General features: G+C 45.0%; 1 protein-coding gene across 4 annotated transcripts in view; it reads left to right on the top strand.

Moving 5' to 3' along the window:
• The window catches only part of PTPRO (protein tyrosine phosphatase receptor type O), a 640592-nt gene that overhangs the window by 516685 nt on the left and 104946 nt on the right, over positions 1-18961 (top strand). For all 4 annotated transcript variants that reach the window (XM_088461537.1, XM_088461535.1, XM_088461536.1 and 1 more), the window contains 4 exons: positions 4646-4681; positions 8281-8362; positions 13098-13188; positions 16948-17024. In XM_088461537.1, the coding sequence (XP_088317663.1) occupies positions 4646-4681; positions 8281-8362; positions 13098-13188; positions 16948-17024 (286 nt within the window). The remainder of the gene's footprint in view (positions 1-4645; positions 4682-8280; positions 8363-13097; positions 13189-16947; positions 17025-18961) is intronic.

Here is an 18961-nt window from a genome sequence, read left to right as displayed (position 1 = left end):
AAAAAAACCCTGCTAAATGCTATTCTTCACCACTTGTGCAAAGACGCTAAATAGCACCTATTGAGACCATTCCGGTAACCCAAATACCTTCAGCATGGCTATTCGGGGTATCCATAGTGTTCCCCCATGTCAGTGCATCTTTTGGGGGTGTCAGGCTGATTTCCCCAAATCTGATAGCACTGTTTGGGTTTCGCCGGGATTCGTTCTCACGTCCTTTGCAACTGAATAGGGCAAATAGTGGGGACGCACGCGATACTTTTCCAGAGCCCAAACCAGCGATGTAGGCAGAAAGTACACCAGGCGAAAAGTCCGGGACTTTTTGCCGGCAATTGAATACGGGCCAAAGAGTCTTTTCTCTTCCTTCTCCTTATTGATACTGTTCTGAGGCCCTGATTCAGAGCCGGACGCTCTGAATCAGGGCCCACCTCCATAATTATGGAGTGTCCTCCTGGACGCTCGTATAGCTGTGGGTCACCACCCACAGCATATACGAGCGTGCAGGATGATGGTCGCGATGGTCTTGACCATCGTGACCATCGCCACTGCGAGCCGAAGCCTGCGGTTGAGTTTCTCAACCGCAAGGCCCAGAGTGATTTTGGCTCTATCAGAGCCAAAATCACTCCCACTGACATCACTAGTGATGTCAGTGGGGCCGGCTTCTGACGGTAGGCGTTCCCTTAGGAATGCCCCCGTCTGGGAGGCACGCCCCCGGCACGCCCACCAAAGGGGGCGTGCTGTCAATCGACAGCACGCCCCCTTTGATCAGACACAACGAGCGAAGGAAAGTCCTTCGCTCGTCGCGTCTTGCGCATGCGCACGACGGAGCTCCCTCCGTCGTGCGCATGCGCAGTGCACACCATCGACCCACTTGCGAGCGGACAGCCGCTCGCGAATGGGTCTGAATCAGGCCCTGAGTCAGGGGAGCACCACCAACCAAGAATTAGGAATTAACTGCTGCTATTGCTTTAAATCTTATTAAGTTGGTCTTTTACACATAATAATATAATATAATATACCCTACTGTAATATTTTTCAGATTGAGTATATAGTGCGAACCACTTTTTCGGGTTGGCCAACTTAGATTTGTTTTTTTCTAGTGCGGGTCCCAACCCTTTTGTCTCTATATTACACATGACGTAATGATACAGCGAGAGTCCAGCAAGTCTTTTGTCTCTATATTACACATGACGTAATGATACAGCGAGAGTCCAGCAAGTCTTTTGTCTCTATATTACACATGACGCAATGATACAGCGAGAGTCCAGCAAGTCTTTTGTCTCTATATTACACATGACGCAATGATACAGCGAGAGTCCAGCAAGTCTTTTGTCTCTATATTACACATGACGTAATGATACAGCGAGAGTTCAGCAAGTCTTTTGTCTCTATATTACACATGACGTAATGATGCAGCGAGAGTCCAGCAAGTCTTTTGTCTCTATATTACACATGACGCAATGATACAGCGAGAGTCCAGCAAGTCTTTTGTCTCTATATTACACATGACGTAATGATGCAGCGAGAGTTCAGCAAGTCTTTTGTCTCTATATTACACATGACGCAATGATACAGCGAGAGTCCAGCAAGTCTTTTGTCTCTATATTACACATGACGTAATGATACAGCGAGAGTCCAGCAAGTCTTTTGTCTCTATATTACACATGACGCAATGATACAGCGAGAGTCCAGCAAGTCTTTTGTCTCTATATTACACATGACGTAATGATACAGCGAGAGTCCAGCAAGTCTTTTGTCTCTATATTACACATGACGTAATGATACAGCGAGAGTCCAGCAAGTCTTTTGTCTCTATATTACACATGACTTAATGATACAGCGAGAGTCCAGCAAGTCTTTTGTCTCTATATTACACATGACGTAATGATACAGCGAGAGTCCAGCAAGTCTTTTGTCTCTATATTACACATGACGTAATGATACAGCGAGAGTCCAGCAAGTCTTTTGTCTCTATATTACACATGACGTAATGATACAGCGAGAGTCCAGCAAGTCTTTTGTCTCTATATTACACATGACGTAATGATACAGCGAGAGTCCAGCAAGTCTTTTGTCTCTATATTACACATGACGTAATGATACAGCGAGAGTCCAGCAAGTCTTTTGTCTCTATATTACACATGACGTAATGATACAGCGAGAGTCCAGCAAGTCTTTTGTCTCTATATTACACATGACGTAATGATACAGCGAGAGTTCAGCAAGTCTTTTGTCTCTATATTACACATGACGCAATGATACAGCGAGAGTCCAGCAAGTCTTTTGTCTCTATATTACACATGACGCAATGATACAGCGAGAGTCCAGCAAGTCTTTTGTCTCTATATTACACATGACGTAATGATACAGCGAGAGTCCAGCAAGTCTTTTGTCTCTATATTACACATGACGTAATGATACAGCGAGAGTCCAGCAAGTCTTTTGTCTCTATATTACACATGACGTAATGATACAGCGAGAGTTCAGCAAGTCTTTTGTCTCTATATTACACATGACGCAATGATACAGCGAGAGTTCAGCAAGTCTTTTGTCTCTATATTACACATGACGTAATGATACAGCGAGAGTCCAGCAAGTCTTTTGTCTCTATATTACACATGACGTAATGATACAGCGAGAGTTCAGCAAGTCTTTTGTCTCTATATTACACATGACGCAATGATACAGCGAGAGTTCAGCAAGTCTTTTGTCTCTATATTACACATGACGTAATGATACAGCGAGAGTCCAGCAAGTCTTTTGTCTCTATATTACACATGACGTAATGATACAGCGAGAGTTCAGCAAGTCTTTTGTCTCTATATTACACATGACGCAATGATACAGCGAGAGTTCAGCAAGTCTTTTGTCTCTATATTACACATGACGTAATGATACAGCGAGAGTTCAGCAAGTCTTTTGTCTCTATATTACACATGACGTAATGATACAGCGAGAGTCCAGCAAGTCTTTTGTCTCTATATTACACATGACGTAATGATACAGCGAGAGTTCAGCAAGTCTTTTGTCTCTATATTACACATGACGTAATGATACAGCGAGAGTCCAGCAAGTCTTTTGTCTCTATATTACACATGACGTAATGATACAGCGAGAGTTCAGCAAGTCTTTTGTCTCTATATTACACATGACGCAATGATGCAGCGAGAGTCCAGCAAGTCTTTTGTCTCTATATTACACATGACGCAATGATACAGCGAGAGTCCAGCAAGTCTTTTGCATCTTGTAGCCATTGGCACAATAATTCCGTTTGCATCAAATTATTTACTTTAATGTTGTCTGATCTGTAGAACCAATATAAGCAGCAAATCAAAATGAAACATTGTTGCGTTACATTCTCCGTCCTCATGTTTCACTGTCGTTGTGGTTCTAGAGTTTATTAGTAATATAAACCTCCCATCGTCTGAGGATTGACCAGTGCGTGAATCAGTGACAATAAAACATACTCAATTGAAATAAAGACACAGAGACTTGTATGTGGCAGAATTGTTAGCTATTTTATTTAAATAACAGATAATTAATTAATTACTAAAATTAATTAAATTAATTTAAATATGGTGGCAAAGAAAGAACGGCTAACAGCCCAAACCCAACACTATAAACACTGTAACCACAACACATACACTCATGCCTTCTACCTGGACTACCCACCCGGTAAGGTGATGATGCTGCCCCCGGCGGGGTGGTCCAGCAGACTTTAACAGTCAACGAAGGTGAGCGAAACAAAAAGTAAACCAATATTCACAGCGCTAATAGGTAACCTTCTGTTCTTTCCCACCTAAAATAGCCAACGAAGAAATCACCAAACCCAAATCAGAGAGAGCAAATAAAGTAACATTTAGGGATGGAGGGAGGGAAGACGGGAACAAAAGAGGCTGACTCTGCCTCCAACCATCTCTAATATCCCTGCTAATACCTACAATCCTAAAAACCCATAGGCCCTAATTATCACATGATTCCCCACACTGATCCGCCCCCAGCCTAGGAGGTTTAATCCTCTCCACTCCTATACAGTCATTTCATTTATCAAATAACAAATTTTTTAAAACGATAATGTATATATGTATGTGTGTGTGTGTATATATATTTACTGAGGGATACGTTCAGTATCCCAGCATAGAGGATGACTGTGCTTAGAATTCCGGCATCAGAATCGTCCAGGACCCCTCCCAATTACTGACTATCACTATAATGATGTGACAATTGTACTAGTAAATATTGGACGCTAGTAGAATGATTATTGAGAACTGGGTTAGCGGGAGGCAAATAGACTATGGGAATGTAAAATTAATAGACATGTCCCCGATTATCTCTAAACTCCTGTGCCATGCTGTTGTGGTTTCCAAGTTGGAATTAAGTGGTGAAGTTAGTGGGATAATAATAATGTACCAGTGTTAGTAACTAGCGGTGAAATGAATGAGTGGAAACAAGGGCCTAAAAAGCAAATGTAAATGATGTAAAATCCTATTAATCAGATCATTCCTCAGTAGAAGTGTAATATGATCAGATAATTTAAAGTTCTGCTGTATAATAGGGAAATGAATCCTAAATCCTGCACAAGCCATTATACTGTCCGACATCTAATCAGTACTATGTACTTCCTAATATATTTATCTGATTCTCCTAGGAACAAAAATGGATTCAAGAAACGGAAGTTGACCAAGTATGTTTCTACAGTAGCTCATCACTAATGTAATGTTCTGTGTATTTATGAACCCTCTGAGAGCATATAGTTCTCTATTTAGCCACTTACAGGCTTGTGTACAGCTGCACCACAATCATACACTTATGTCCACTTCTAGGCATTGGCGCAGCCTACACGTGTGACCACTTTCTCGTATAGAGGCCGGGACTAAAGGAGCGTAGCGCCAATTCTAGTAACTTACGCTGACCTGGGGTCAGGATGAGGGATCTCATGTGGATGCAACTGTACATGATGACGCCATCTGGGCACTTCTGATTGGGTGATTACAGTACATACAGTATTGGCCCCTCCAGCGGATTGTACATAAACCAGAAGCATCAGTCCTCTATTTACATTACGCAATTGACATTTCCATTTTGAGTACTGCAAAGAATATCCCCAAATATCATTTTAAAGGTTGAAACAACAGATGCTTATTTTTAATTTGTATGATTCAATTTTATGTGGAACATGCGGCTTTCACATTTATTAATAACACTGTCCAGACACTATTCCTTTTGTATTTATGACACTTTATTACATTACTATATTTATGTATTTATGACACTTTATTACATTACTTTCGCATTTATTACTAACATTGTCTCCTACGTCTATACTTTCTCTACTGAAGTCAGAAGTATACACATTTGTACAGCTGGCTGTAGCTAGAGCTGCATCCGATTTGTCTTTTTCTGACTACATTAGCGACACAACTGTGTACAACTTTACATGAGCCCCTTAGATACAATTCACCACAATCACAGATATTTCCTACAAATACATTTTAATTTACCGTATCTTTCAATACATTTACAAACAATAATCAACCATTTAACAAAATATATATCAGAACTGCAATTAAAAAAGTGTGTGTATATGTGTATGTATGTGTGTGTGTGTATGTGTGTATATATATATATATATGTGTGTGTGTGTGTGTATATATATATATATATATATATATATATAAAGAACAAACTTAAATATTAATTAGCATCTTTGTATCCAGATACTGTACTATAATTTTCCCCATCCGTATTCCCAACCAACGTATCCTCACTGCACAACCATAGCCACACTGCACAACCGTAGCCACACTGCACAACCGTAGCCACACTGCACAACCATGGGACAGAATGAATGTAGCCACATTACACTCACTGAGACCATGAGAAGCCATGTATGTTCTCTGGGTGAAAGCCACATTGCATTGTCAGTGAATGAAGCCACGTTTTACTCTTAGGCTATAAAGCCACATTGCATTCTCAAGAGATGAAGCCAAGTTACATTCTTAGTGGATAAAGCAATGTTGCACTCTCAGTGGATAAAGCAATGTTGCACTCTCAGTGGATAAAGCAATGTTGCACTCTCAGTGGATAAAGCAATGTTGCACTCTCAGTGGATAGAGCAATGTTGCACTCTCAGTGGATAAAGCAATGTTGCATTCTCAAGAGATGAAGCCAAGTTACATTCTTAGTGGATAAAGCAATGTTGCACTCTTAGTGGATAAAGCAATGTTGCACTCTCAGTGGATAAAGCAATGTTGCACTCTGTGGATAAATCAATGTTGCACTCTCAGTGGATAAAGCTACACTGCACTCTCAGTGGATAAAGCAATGTTGTGTACAATGTAGATTAAACCACTTTGCTCTCTCAGTGAATTAAACCGTATTGCATTCTGAGTTAATGAAGCCACATTGCATGCTCGGATGATGAAAACATGCTTTACTCTCATAAAGCCACGTTGTATTCTCAGGGGCTGACTGAACATAGTACACTCAGTGGAGGAAGCCACGTTGCATTCTCAGGGGCTAACTGAACATAGTACACTCAGTGAAGGAAGCCATGTTGAATTCTCAGGGGCTGAGTGAATATTGTACACTCAGTGGAGGAAGCCACGTTGCATTCTCAGGGGCTGACTGAACATAGTACACTCAGTGGAGGAAGCCACGTTGCATTCTCAGGGGCTGACTGAACATAGTACACTCAGTGGAGGAAGCCACGTTGCATTCTCAGGGGCTGACTGAACATAGTACACTCAGTGGAGGAAGCCACGTTGCATTCTCAGGGGATGAGTGAATATTGTACACTCAGTGGAGGAAGCCACGTAGCATTCTCAGGGGATGAGTGGATATTGTACACTCAGTGGAGGAAGCCACGTTGCATTCTCAGGGGCTGACTGAACATAGTACACTCAGTGGAGGAAGCCACGTTGCATTCTCAGGGGCTGAGTGAATATTGTACACTCAGTGGAGGAAGCCACGTTGCATTCTCAGGGGATGAATGAATATTGTACACTCAGTGGAGGAAGCCACGTTGCATTCTCAGGGGCTGACTGAACATAGTACACTCAGTGGAGGAAGCCACATTGCATTCTCAGGGGCTGACTGAACATTGTACTCTCAGTGGAAGAAGCCACGTTGTATTCTCAGGGGCTGACTGAACATAGTACACTCAGTGGAGGAAGCCACGTTGCATTCTCAGGGGCTGACTGAACATAGTACACTCAGTGGAGGAAGCCACGTTGCATTCTCAGGGGCTGACTGTACATAGTACACTCAGTGGAGGAAGCCACGTTGCATTCTCAGGGGATGAATGAATATTGTACTCTCAGTGGAAGAAGCCACTTTGTATTCTCAGGGGATGAGTGAATATTGTACACTCAGTGGAGGAAGCCACGTAGTATTCTCAGGGGATGAGTGAATATTGTACACTCAGTGGAGGAAGCCTCATTGCATTCTCAGGGGATGAGAGAATATTGTACACTCAGTGGAGGAAGCCACATTGCATTCTCAGGGGATGAGAGAATATTGTACACTCAGTGGAGGAAGCCACGTTGCATTCTCAGGGGATGAGTGAATATTGTACTCTCAGTGGAAGAAGCCACTTTGTATTCTCAGGGGATGAGAGAATATTGTACACTCAGTGGAGGAAGCCACGTAGCATTCTCAGGCGTTGAGTGGATATTGTACACTCAGTGGAGGAAGCCTCATTGCATTCTCAGGGGATGAGAGAATATTGTACACTCAGTGGAGGAAGCCACGTAGTATTCTCAGGGGATGAGTGGATATTGTACACTCAGTGGAGGAAGCCACGTAGCATTCTCAGGCGTTGAGTGGATATTGTACACTCAGTGGAGGAAGCCACGTAGCATTCTCAGGGGATGAGAGAATATTGTACACTCAGTGGAGGAAGCCACGTAGCATTCTCAGGGGATGAGTGGATATTGTACACTCAGTGGAGGAAGCCTCATGCACTCCAGGGCACGGAGCCGTATTTTACTCATTGACTTCCTGATCACATAACCCACAAGCTATGGCCCATAACCAATACTATTTACTATTTATTCATTTAAACTCTTTTGGATGTCCTTTCTGGTCTCTGTTGCATGGCAGCATAAGCTCTGTAATTAGAGAGTGTGTATTTATTGGTCTCTGTATAAAATATGGTTATAGAGTTATTTTCCTTATGTAATGTCTATAGGAGTATAAAAACAACAGTTATTTGTTACTAACGAATGTAGAGCAGAGGTTCCAACTCTTTGTAATGTGTAAACATCTTTTTCTTCTTTGAAGTCCGATACAGTTAGATGATTTTGATTCCTACATTATGGACATGACAAAGGATTCCGACTATAAGTTCTCCTTACAGTTTGAGGTAAGTCAAATTAATGATATCCAGAAACTGATAAACAAGAAGTAATATTCGATATGGGAAGTAGTTATTATCCCAGCACATCGGGATGCCCGCGCCAGAATCCCGACAGTAAGAAACTCTGCCTTACACTGAATAATCAGAACTGTGTATTACTCTATAACTAATCACAGAATTCATACAAATATTATTTTAATAGATATCATGTTTGTACCACAGATCATGCGCAAATACTGAAAACTTTAGCTGTGTTTTATGTATATCATCTGTGAAGGCCGGGCAATGGGGCATTTATACATTTTATTCTAACCCTAAATCTGCTCCCTTTCCCCCCGTGCCATCCCTTCCCCAGATCCAACAGATATTGGGTCTCATACTATACTTGAATTTGGACACATTACACATTGCTGGGCGACCTTTGTCTAATGAAAAATAAAGCTTTCCACATGTAAAAATGGCAATCCTAGTGTCCCCTCACCCTCAGGACACATGTAATACAGACAGTCCCAGTGTCCTCTCACTCTCAGGACACATGTAATACAGACAGTCCTGGTCTCCCCTCACTCTCAGGACACATGTAATACAGACAGTCCCGGTGTCCCCTCACTCTCAGGACACATGTAATACAGACAGTCCCCTCACTCTCAGGACACATGTAATACAGACAGTCCTAGTGACCCCTCACCCTCAGGACACATGTAATACAGACAGTCCCCTCACTCTCAGGACACATGTAATACAGACAGTCCTAGTGACCCCTCACCCTCAGGACACATGTAATACAGACAGTCCCAGTGTCCTCTCACTCTCAGGACACATGTAATACAGACAGTCCTAGTGACCCCTCACCCTCAGGACACATGTAATACAGACAGTCCCAGTGTCCTCTCACTCTCAGGACACATGTAATACAGACAGTGCTGGTCTCCCCTCACTCTCAGGACACATGTAATACAGACAGTCCTAGTGACCCCTCACTCTCAGGACACATGTAATACAGACAGTCCTAGTGACCCCTCACCCTCAGGACACATGTAATACAGACAGTCCCAGTGTCCTCTCACTCTCAGGACACATGTAATACAGACAGTCCCAGTGTCCTCTCACTCTCAGGACACATGTAATACAGACAGTCCTGGTCTCCCCTCACTCTCAGGACACATGTAATACAGACAGTCCTGGTCTCCCCTCACTCTCAGGACACATGTAATACAGACAGTCCTGGTCTCCCCTCACTCTCAGGACACATGTAATACAGACAGTCCCAGTGTCCTCTCACTCTCAGGACACATGTAATACAGACAGTGCTGGTCTCCCCTCACTCTCAGGACACATGTAATACAGACAGTCCCAGTGTCCTCTCACTCTCAGGACACATGTAATACAGACAGTCCTAGTGTCCCCTCACCCTCAGGACACATGTAATACAGACAGTCCCAGTGTCCTCTCACTCTCAGGACACATGTAATACAGACAGTCCTGGTCTCCCCTCACTCTCAGGACACATGTAATACAGACAGTCCCGGTGTCCCCTCACTCTCAGGACACATGTAATACAGACAGTCCCCTCACTCTCAGGACACATGTAATACAGACAGTCCTAGTGACCCCTCACCCTCAGGACACATGTAATACAGACAGTCCCCTCACTCTCAGGACACATGTAATACAGACAGTCCTAGTGACCCCTCACCCTCAGGACACATGTAATACAGACAGTCCCAGTGTCCTCTCACTCTCAGGACACATGTAATACAGACAGTCCTAGTGACCCCTCACCCTCAGGACACATGTAATACAGACAGTCCCAGTGTCCTCTCACTCTCAGGACACATGTAATACAGACAGTGCTGGTCTCCCCTCACTCTCAGGACACATGTAATACAGACAGTCCTAGTGACCCCTCACTCTCAGGACACATGTAATACAGACAGTCCTAGTGACCCCTCACCCTCAGGACACATGTAATACAGACAGTCCCAGTGTCCTCTCACTCTCAGGACACATGTAATACAGACAGTCCCAGTGTCCTCTCACTCTCAGGACACATGTAATACAGACAGTCCTGGTCTCCCCTCACTCTCAGGACACATGTAATACAGACAGTCCTGGTCTCCCCTCACTCTCAGGACACATGTAATACAGACAGTCCTGGTCTCCCCTCACTCTCAGGACACATGTAATACAGACAGTCCCAGTGTCCTCTCACTCTCAGGACACATGTAATACAGACAGTGCTGGTCTCCCCTCACTCTCAGGACACATGTAATACAGACAGTCCTAGTGACCCCTCACTCTCAGGACACATGTAATACAGACAGTCCTAGTGACCCCTCACTCTCAGGATACATGTAATACAGACAGTCCTGGTGTCCCCTCACTCTCAGGACACATGTAATACAGACAGCCCCAGTGTCCTCTCACTCTCAGGACACATGTAATACAGACAGGCCAGGTGTCCCCTCACTCTCAGGACACATGTAATACAGACAGTCCCGGTGTTCCCTCACTCTCAGGACACATGTAATACAGACAGTCCTGGTCTCCCCTCACTCTCAGGACACATGTAATACAGACAGTCCTGGTGTCCCCTCACTCTCAGGACACATGTAATACAGACAGTCCTGGTGTCCTCTCACTCTCAGGACACATGTAATACAGACAGTCCTGGTGTCCCCTCACTCTCAGGACACATGTAATACAGACAGTCCCCTCACTCTCAGGACACATGTAACACAGACAGTCCCAGTGTCCTCTCACTCTCAGGACACATGTAATACAGACAGTCCTGGTGTCCCCTCACTCTCAGGACACATGTAATACAGACAGTCCCCTCACTCTCAGGACACATGTAATACAGACAGTCCCGGTGTCCTCTCACTCTCAGGACACATGTAATACAGACAGTCCCGGTGTCCTCTCACTCTCAGGACACATGTAATACAGACAGTCCCAGTGTCCTCTCACTCTCAGGACACATGTAATACAGACAGTCCCGGTGTCCTCTCACTCTCAGGACACATGTAATATAGACAGTTCCAGTGTCCTCTCACTCTCAGGACACATGTAATATAGACAGTTCCAGTGTCCTCTCACTCTCAGGACACATGTAATACAGACAGTCCCCTCACTCTCAGGACACATGTAACACAGACAGTCCCGGTGTCCCCTCACTCTCAGGACACATGTAATACAGACAGTCCTGGTGTCCCCTCACTCTCAGGACACATGTAATACAGACAGTCCTGGTGTCCCCTCACTCTCAGGACACATGTAATACAGACAGTCCCCGTGTTTCCTCACTGTCAGTACTCTGAGTTCCTATGCATGTACTTACCCCCACCTGATACTGCTCCCTCTGCATGTACTACCCCCACCTGATACTGCTCCCTCTGCATGTCCTACCTCCACCTGATACTGCTCCCTCTGCATGTACTACCCCCACCTGATACTGCTCCCTCTGCATGTCCTACCTCCACCTGATACCGCTCCCTCTGCATGTCCTACCTCCACCTGATACCGCTCCCTCTGCATGTCCTACCTCCACCTGATACCGCTCCCTCTGCATGTCCTACCTCCACCTGATACTGCTCCCTCTGCATGTCCTACCTCCACCTGATACTACTCCCTCTGCATGTCCTACCTCCACCTGATGCTGCTCCCTCTGAATATCCTACCTCCACCTGATACTGCTCCCTCTGCATGTCCTACCTCCATCTGATGCTGCTCCCTCTGCATGTCCTACCCCCACCTGATACTGCTCCCTCTGCATATCCTACCTCCACCTGATGCTGCTCCCTCTGAATGTCCTACCTCCACCTGATGCTGCTCCCTCTGCATGTCCTACCTCCACCTGATACTGCTCCCTCTGCATGTCCTACCTCCACCTGATACCGCTCCCTCTGCATGTACTACCTCCACCTGATACCGCTCCCTCTGCATGTCCTACCTCCACCTGATACCGCTCCCTCTGCATGTCCTACCTCCACCTCATACTGCTCCCTCTGCATGTCCTACCTCTACCTGATACTGCTCCCTCTGCATGTCCTACCTACACCTGATACTGCTCCCTCTGCATGTACTACCTCCACCTGATACTGCTCCCTCTGCATGTCCTACCTCCACCTGATACTGCTCCCTCTGCATGTCCTACCTCCACCTGATACTGCTCCCTCTGCATGTCCTACCCCACCTGATACTGCTCCCTCTGCATGTCCTACCTCCACCTGATACTGCTCCCTCTGCATGTCCTACCCCACCTGATACTGCTCCCTCTGCATGTCCTACCTCTACCTGATACTGCTCCCTCTGCATGTCCTACCCCACCTGATACTACTCACTCTGCATGTTCTACCCCACCTGATGCTGCTCCCTCTGCATGTCCTACCTCCACCTGATGCTGCTCCCTCTGCATGTCCTACCTTCAGGTTACTCGGGATGTCCGGTAAAATCACGCTGCTGAGTCCAGTGTGCGCTGCGATCTAAGTCGTAGAAACAATACGCAGTGCGGCTCCTGAGTATGTGCAGATCTGTACACATTGGAGATGTATGTAAATATTTAGTTATCGTACATCTCTGAATTAGGAGCTGAGTCTCTGAGGGGTGAGGTCGTCCTCATGTGTGATTGCCGCCACCATGTATAAAACGGTCGTCACTGTATGTTCACTATAGATTCTAAATGGTTTCTTCCTCTTATTTCTGTCCCCTGTCTCCGCCCTGACAACACGACGCACTGAAGGAACTGAAAATGATTGGTCTGGATATACCACACGGTGCCGCAGACCATCCAGCAAACAAATGCAAGAACCGCTATACAAACATATTACCGTGTAAGTGCAACCTGATACAACCTCCCTACTGCTGATGAATTCATTGTTACTGGTAATTACTGTATGACAAACCAACTCCTCCAGTGTCACGTCTGCAAATGATCAATTCATGTGACAGAATAAAGTCATAGAAATCGGTGAAAAAGTTTCCAGATATTTGAGTTTGGCGTTAACCTAAACCCTCAATAAGGTCTGCAGCATGCAGCTCCTCCCTCAGGTCTCAAACTGGGATTTGTCTTCTCTTACTGGTGTTTTAGATCTCATCGTAGGTGTCCAGATTTATTTACATGCAGTAACGCTAAGGGCATATAACAAGTGCCAAAAATGATGTAGTAAGGACGAGGCGTTTCTAAGCGTTGCAGAGGGGTTCATGCATTTTATATTACACCAGTGGTTATCAGTCTGCAAACCATTATGTGCTGTCTTATTACACTTCAACCCAGGGTCAGCTCTAGCCTGTATACAGGCCTGCCATATCATTCCTTTATATCCTGTATACAGGCCTGCCATATCATCCCTTTATATCCTGTATACAGGCTTACCATATCAATATATAGGCTTACCATATCATCCCTTTATATCCTGTATACAGGCCTGCCATATCATCCCTTTCTATCCTGTATACAGGCTTACTATATCATCCCTTTATATCCTGTATACAGGCCTGCCATATCATCCCTTTATATCCTGTATACAGGCCTGCCATATCATCCCTTTATATCCTGTATACAGGCCTGCCATATCATTCCTTTATATCCTGTATACAGGCTGGCCATATCATTCCTTTATATCCTGTATACAGGCCTGCCATATCATTCCTTTATATCCTGTATACAGGCCTGCCATATCATCCCTTTATATCCTGTATACAGGCCTGCCATATCATCCCTTTATATCCTGTATACAGGCCTGCCATATCATCCCTTTATATCCTGTATACAGTCTTGCCATATCATTCCTTTATATCCTGTATACAGGCCTGCCATATCATTCCTTTATATCCTGTATACAGGCTTACCATATCATCCCTTTATATCCTGTATACAGGCCTGTCATATCATTCCTTTATATCCTGTATACAGGCCTGCCATATCATTCCTTTATATCCTGTATACAGGCCTGCCATATCATTCCTTTATATCCTGTATACAGGCTTACCATATCATCCCTTTATATCCTGTATACAGGCCTGCCATATCATTCCTTTATATCCTGTATACAGGCTTACCACATCATCCCTTTATATCCTGTATACAGGCCTGCCATATCATTCCTTTATATCCTGTATACAGGCTTACCATATCAATATATAGGCTTACCATATCATCCCTTTATATCCTGTATACAGGCCTGCCATATCATTCCTTTATATCCTGTATACAGGCCTGCCATATCATCCCTTTATATCCTGTATACAGGCCTGCCATATCATCCCTTTATATCCTGTATACAGGCTTACCATATCAATATATAGGCTTACCATATCATCCCTTTATATCCTGTATACAGGCCTGCCATATCATCCCTTTCTATCCTGTATACAGGCTTACTATATCATCCCTTTATATCCTGTATACAGGCCTGCCATATCATCCCTTTATATCCTGTATACAGGCCTGCCATATCATTCCTTTATATCCTGTATACAGGCCTGCCATATCATTCCTTTATATCCTGTATACAGGCCTGCCATATCATTCCTTTATATCCTGTATACAGGCCTGCCATATCATCCCTTTATATCCTGTATACAGGCCTGCCATATCATCCCTTTATATCCTGTATACAGGCCTGCCATATCATCCCTTTATATCCTGTATACAGGCCTGCCATATCATCCCTTTATATCCTGTATACAGTCTTGCCATATCATTCCTTTATATCCTGTATACAGGCCTGCCATATCATTCCTTTATATCCTGTATACAGGCTTACCATATCATCCCTTTATATCCTGTATACAGGCCTGTCATATCATTCCTTTATATCCTGTATACAGGCCTGCCATATCATTCCTTTATATCCTGTATACAGGCCTGCCATATCATTCCTTTATATCCTGTATACAGGCTTACCATATCATCCCTTTATATCCTGTATACAGGCCTGCCATATCATTCCTTTATATCCTGTATACAGGCTTACCATATCAATATATAGGCTTACCATATCATCCCTTTATATCCTGTATACAGGCCTGCCATATCATTCCTTTATATCCTGTATACAGGCCTGCCATATCATCCCTTTATATCCTGTATACAGGCCTGCCATATCATCCCTTTATATCCTGTATACAGGCTTACCATATCAATATATAGGCTTACCATATCATCCCTTTATATCCTGTATACAGGCCTGCCATATCATCCCTTTCTATCCTGTATAGAGGCTTACTATATCATCCCTTTATATCCTGTATACAGGCCTGCCATATCATCCCTTTATATCCTGTATACAGGCCTGCCATATCATTCCTTTATATCCTGTATACAGGCCTGCCATATCATTCCTTTATATCCTGTATACAGGCCTGCCATATCATTCCTTTATATCCTGTATAGAGGCCTGCCATATCATCCCTTTATATCCTGTATACAGGCCTGCCATATCATCCCTTTGTATCCTGTATACAGGCCTGCCATATCATCCCTTTATATCCTGTATACAGGCCTGCCATATCATCCCTTATATCCTGTATACAGGCCTGCCATATCATCCCTTTATATCCTGTATACAGGCCTGCCATATCATTCCTTTATATCCTGTATACAGGCCTGCCATATCATTCCTTTATATCCTGTATACAGGCCTGCCATATCATTCCTTTATATCCTGTATACAGGCCTGCCATATCATCCCTTTATATCCTGTATACAGGCCTGCCATATCATCCCTTTATATCCTGTATAGTCTTGCCATATCATTCCTTTATATCCTGTATACAGGCCTGCCATATCATTCCTTTATATCCTGTATACAGGCTTACCATATCATCCCTTTATATCCTGTATACAGGCCTGCCATATCATTCCTTTATATCCTGTATACAGGCCTGCCATATCATTCCTTTATATCCTGTATACAGGCTTACCATATTATCCCTTTATATCCTGTATACTGGCCTGCCATATCTTCCCTTTTATATCCTGTATACAATGGACAACACTTTCAACATTTGTATTATTTTAATTTACTAAATGAAAAGTTCAAGTGAACCCTTATCTCTTTAGCACAGCTGAGTATTGCTCTCGCTGCCTTTCATGATAGAAAATCATCTCTGGATATTAGTCAGTAGTCCCCATAATGATGATGTGTCGTATAGAATGTAAGCTTGCGTCCAGGGCCGTTTTTCCGTTATGTCTGTCTCTTACAACCCAGTCTTGTTCTATTAATGTTGTTTCAAATTGTAAAGTGCAACGGAATATACTGCGCTATATGAAACTAAATAAATGTCCCAGGTCTCCTAGCGTTGTTCCTTTGCTGTGGTCCATAAGTGGCCATAAATTACCGCAATACACACAGAGCCCCCTGCAGGCTGCTAGTGTTACTGCACTCGTTATATGTTCTTCGTTTTCTACAATTTAAATTTATGTTATAGGTTAATTATTTTTATGACTACAAGAAAAATCCTGCAACTGATTAATATAATTGTTACTTCAGAAGCAGATAAAGTCTGATATGTTCCTGGATGGTGCTAGTTGGTCTGGTGCTGGAAGAGAGATAACAATTAACCCTTTGTTTTCTTCCCTCCCTCAGATGACTTTAGCCGGGTGAAGCTGGTTTCCACACAGGAAGAGGATGGCGCCGATTACATTAATGCTAATTATATTCCTGTGAGTACAGCAGGGGGGATTGTTCCTATGTTTGGTAAATTAATAATAAACAGTGATACAATATAGCTGCACATAATGGTGTGGACATGACTTCCATCACCTCCACCCTTTCTGCCACACACGGCGGTCTAAGCGCGGTACTTACAGCAGCCTCCTCCGGGGAATATTAATCTTTTATATAGCGCCAGTATATTTTGTTGCACTTTACAATTGGGAACAAAGCAGTAACAGGAAAATAACACAGAGACAGAAGAAAGTGGACACCCCCTCGCCATCTTACACGCCCCCTCGCCATCTTACACGCCCCCTCGCCATCTTACACGCCCACACCGCCCGCCAGCTTACATGCCCACACCGCCCGCCAGTTTACACGCCATCCTCCAGCTTACACGCCACCCACCAGCTTACACGTCCACACCGCTCGCCAGCTTACACGCCCCCTTGCCAGCTTACACACCCCCTTGCCAGCGTACACGCCGCCCGCCAGCTTACACGCCCACACCGCCCGCCAGCTTGCACACCGCCCACCAGCTTACACACCCACGCCACTTGTCATCTTACACGCCGCCCGCCAGCTTACACACCCACACCGCTCGCTAGTTTACACGCCCCCTTGCCAACTTACACGCCGCCAACCAGCTTACACACCCACAGCGCCCGCAGCATGTGGCTGGTGGTTGGGGGGTGTCAGTGCAGCATGTGGCTGGGGGGTGTCAGTTCAGCATATGGCTGGTGGTTGGGGGGGGTGTCAGTAAAGCGTATGGCTGGTGGTTGGGGGGGTGTCAGTAAAGCGTATGGCTGGTGGTTGGGGGGGTGTAAGTACAGCATATGGCTGGTGGTTGGGGGGGTGTAAGTACAGCATATGGCTGGTGGTTGCGGGGGTGTCAGTAAAGCGTATGGCTGGGTTTTGAGGGGTGACAGTGCAGCATATGGCTGGTGGTTGGGGGGTGTCAGTGCAGCGTATGGCTGATATTTGGGGGTGTCAGTGCAGCATATGGGTGGTTGGGGGGTGACAGTGCAGCATATGGCTGGTGGTTGGGGGGTGTCAGTGCAGCATATGGCTGATATTTGGGGGTGTAAGTACAGCATATGGCTGGTGGTTGGGGGGTGTCAGTGCAGCGTATGGCTGGTGGTTAGGGGGTGTCAGTGCAGCATATGGCTGGTGGTTGGGGGGTGTAAGTGCAGCATATGGCTGGTTGGGGGGTGTCAGTGCAGCATATGGCTGGTGGTTGGGGGGTGTCAGTGCAGCATATGGCTGATATTTGGGGGTGTCAGTGCAGCGTATGGCTGATATTGGGGGGTGTAAGTGCAGCATATGACTGGTGGTTGGGGGGTGTCAGTGCAGCGTATGGCTGATATTTGGGGGTGTCAGTGCAGCGTATGGCTGGTGGTTGGGGGGTGTCAGTGCAGCATGTGGCTGGTAGTTGGGGGGTGTCAGTGCCGCGTATGGCTGATATTTGGGGGTGTCAGTGCAGCATATGGCTGATATTGGGGGGTGTAAGTGCAGCATATGGCTGATATTTGGGGGTGTCACTGCAGCATATGACTGGTGGTTGGGGGGTGTCAGTGCAGCATATGGCTGATATTTGGGGGTGTCAGTGCAGCATATGGCTGATATTTGGGGGTGTCAGTGCAGCATATGACTGGTGGTTGGGGGGTGTCAGTGCAGCATGTGGCTGGTGGTTGGGGGATGTAAGTACAGCATATGGCTGATATTTGGGGGTGTCAGTGCAGCATATGGCTGATATTTGGGGGTGTCAGTGCAGCGTATGGCTGGTGGTTGGGGGGTGTCAGTGCAGCATGTGGCTGGTGGTTGGGGGGTGTAAGTACAGCATATGGCTGGTGGTTGGGGGGTGTCAGTGCAGCGTATGGCTGATATTTGGGGGTGTCAGTGCAGCATATGGCTGGTATTGGGGGGTGTAAGTGCAGCATATGAC

The sequence above is a fragment of the Taudactylus pleione genome, unplaced genomic scaffold, assembly GCF_031769625.1.
Source record: "Taudactylus pleione unplaced genomic scaffold, aTauple2 ptg001061l, whole genome shotgun sequence".
NCBI classification, from domain to species: Eukaryota; Metazoa; Chordata; class Amphibia; order Anura; family Myobatrachidae; genus Taudactylus; species Taudactylus pleione.
The sequence above is the reverse complement of the archived record's forward strand: the minus strand, read 5'-3'. Positions and strand labels throughout refer to the sequence as shown.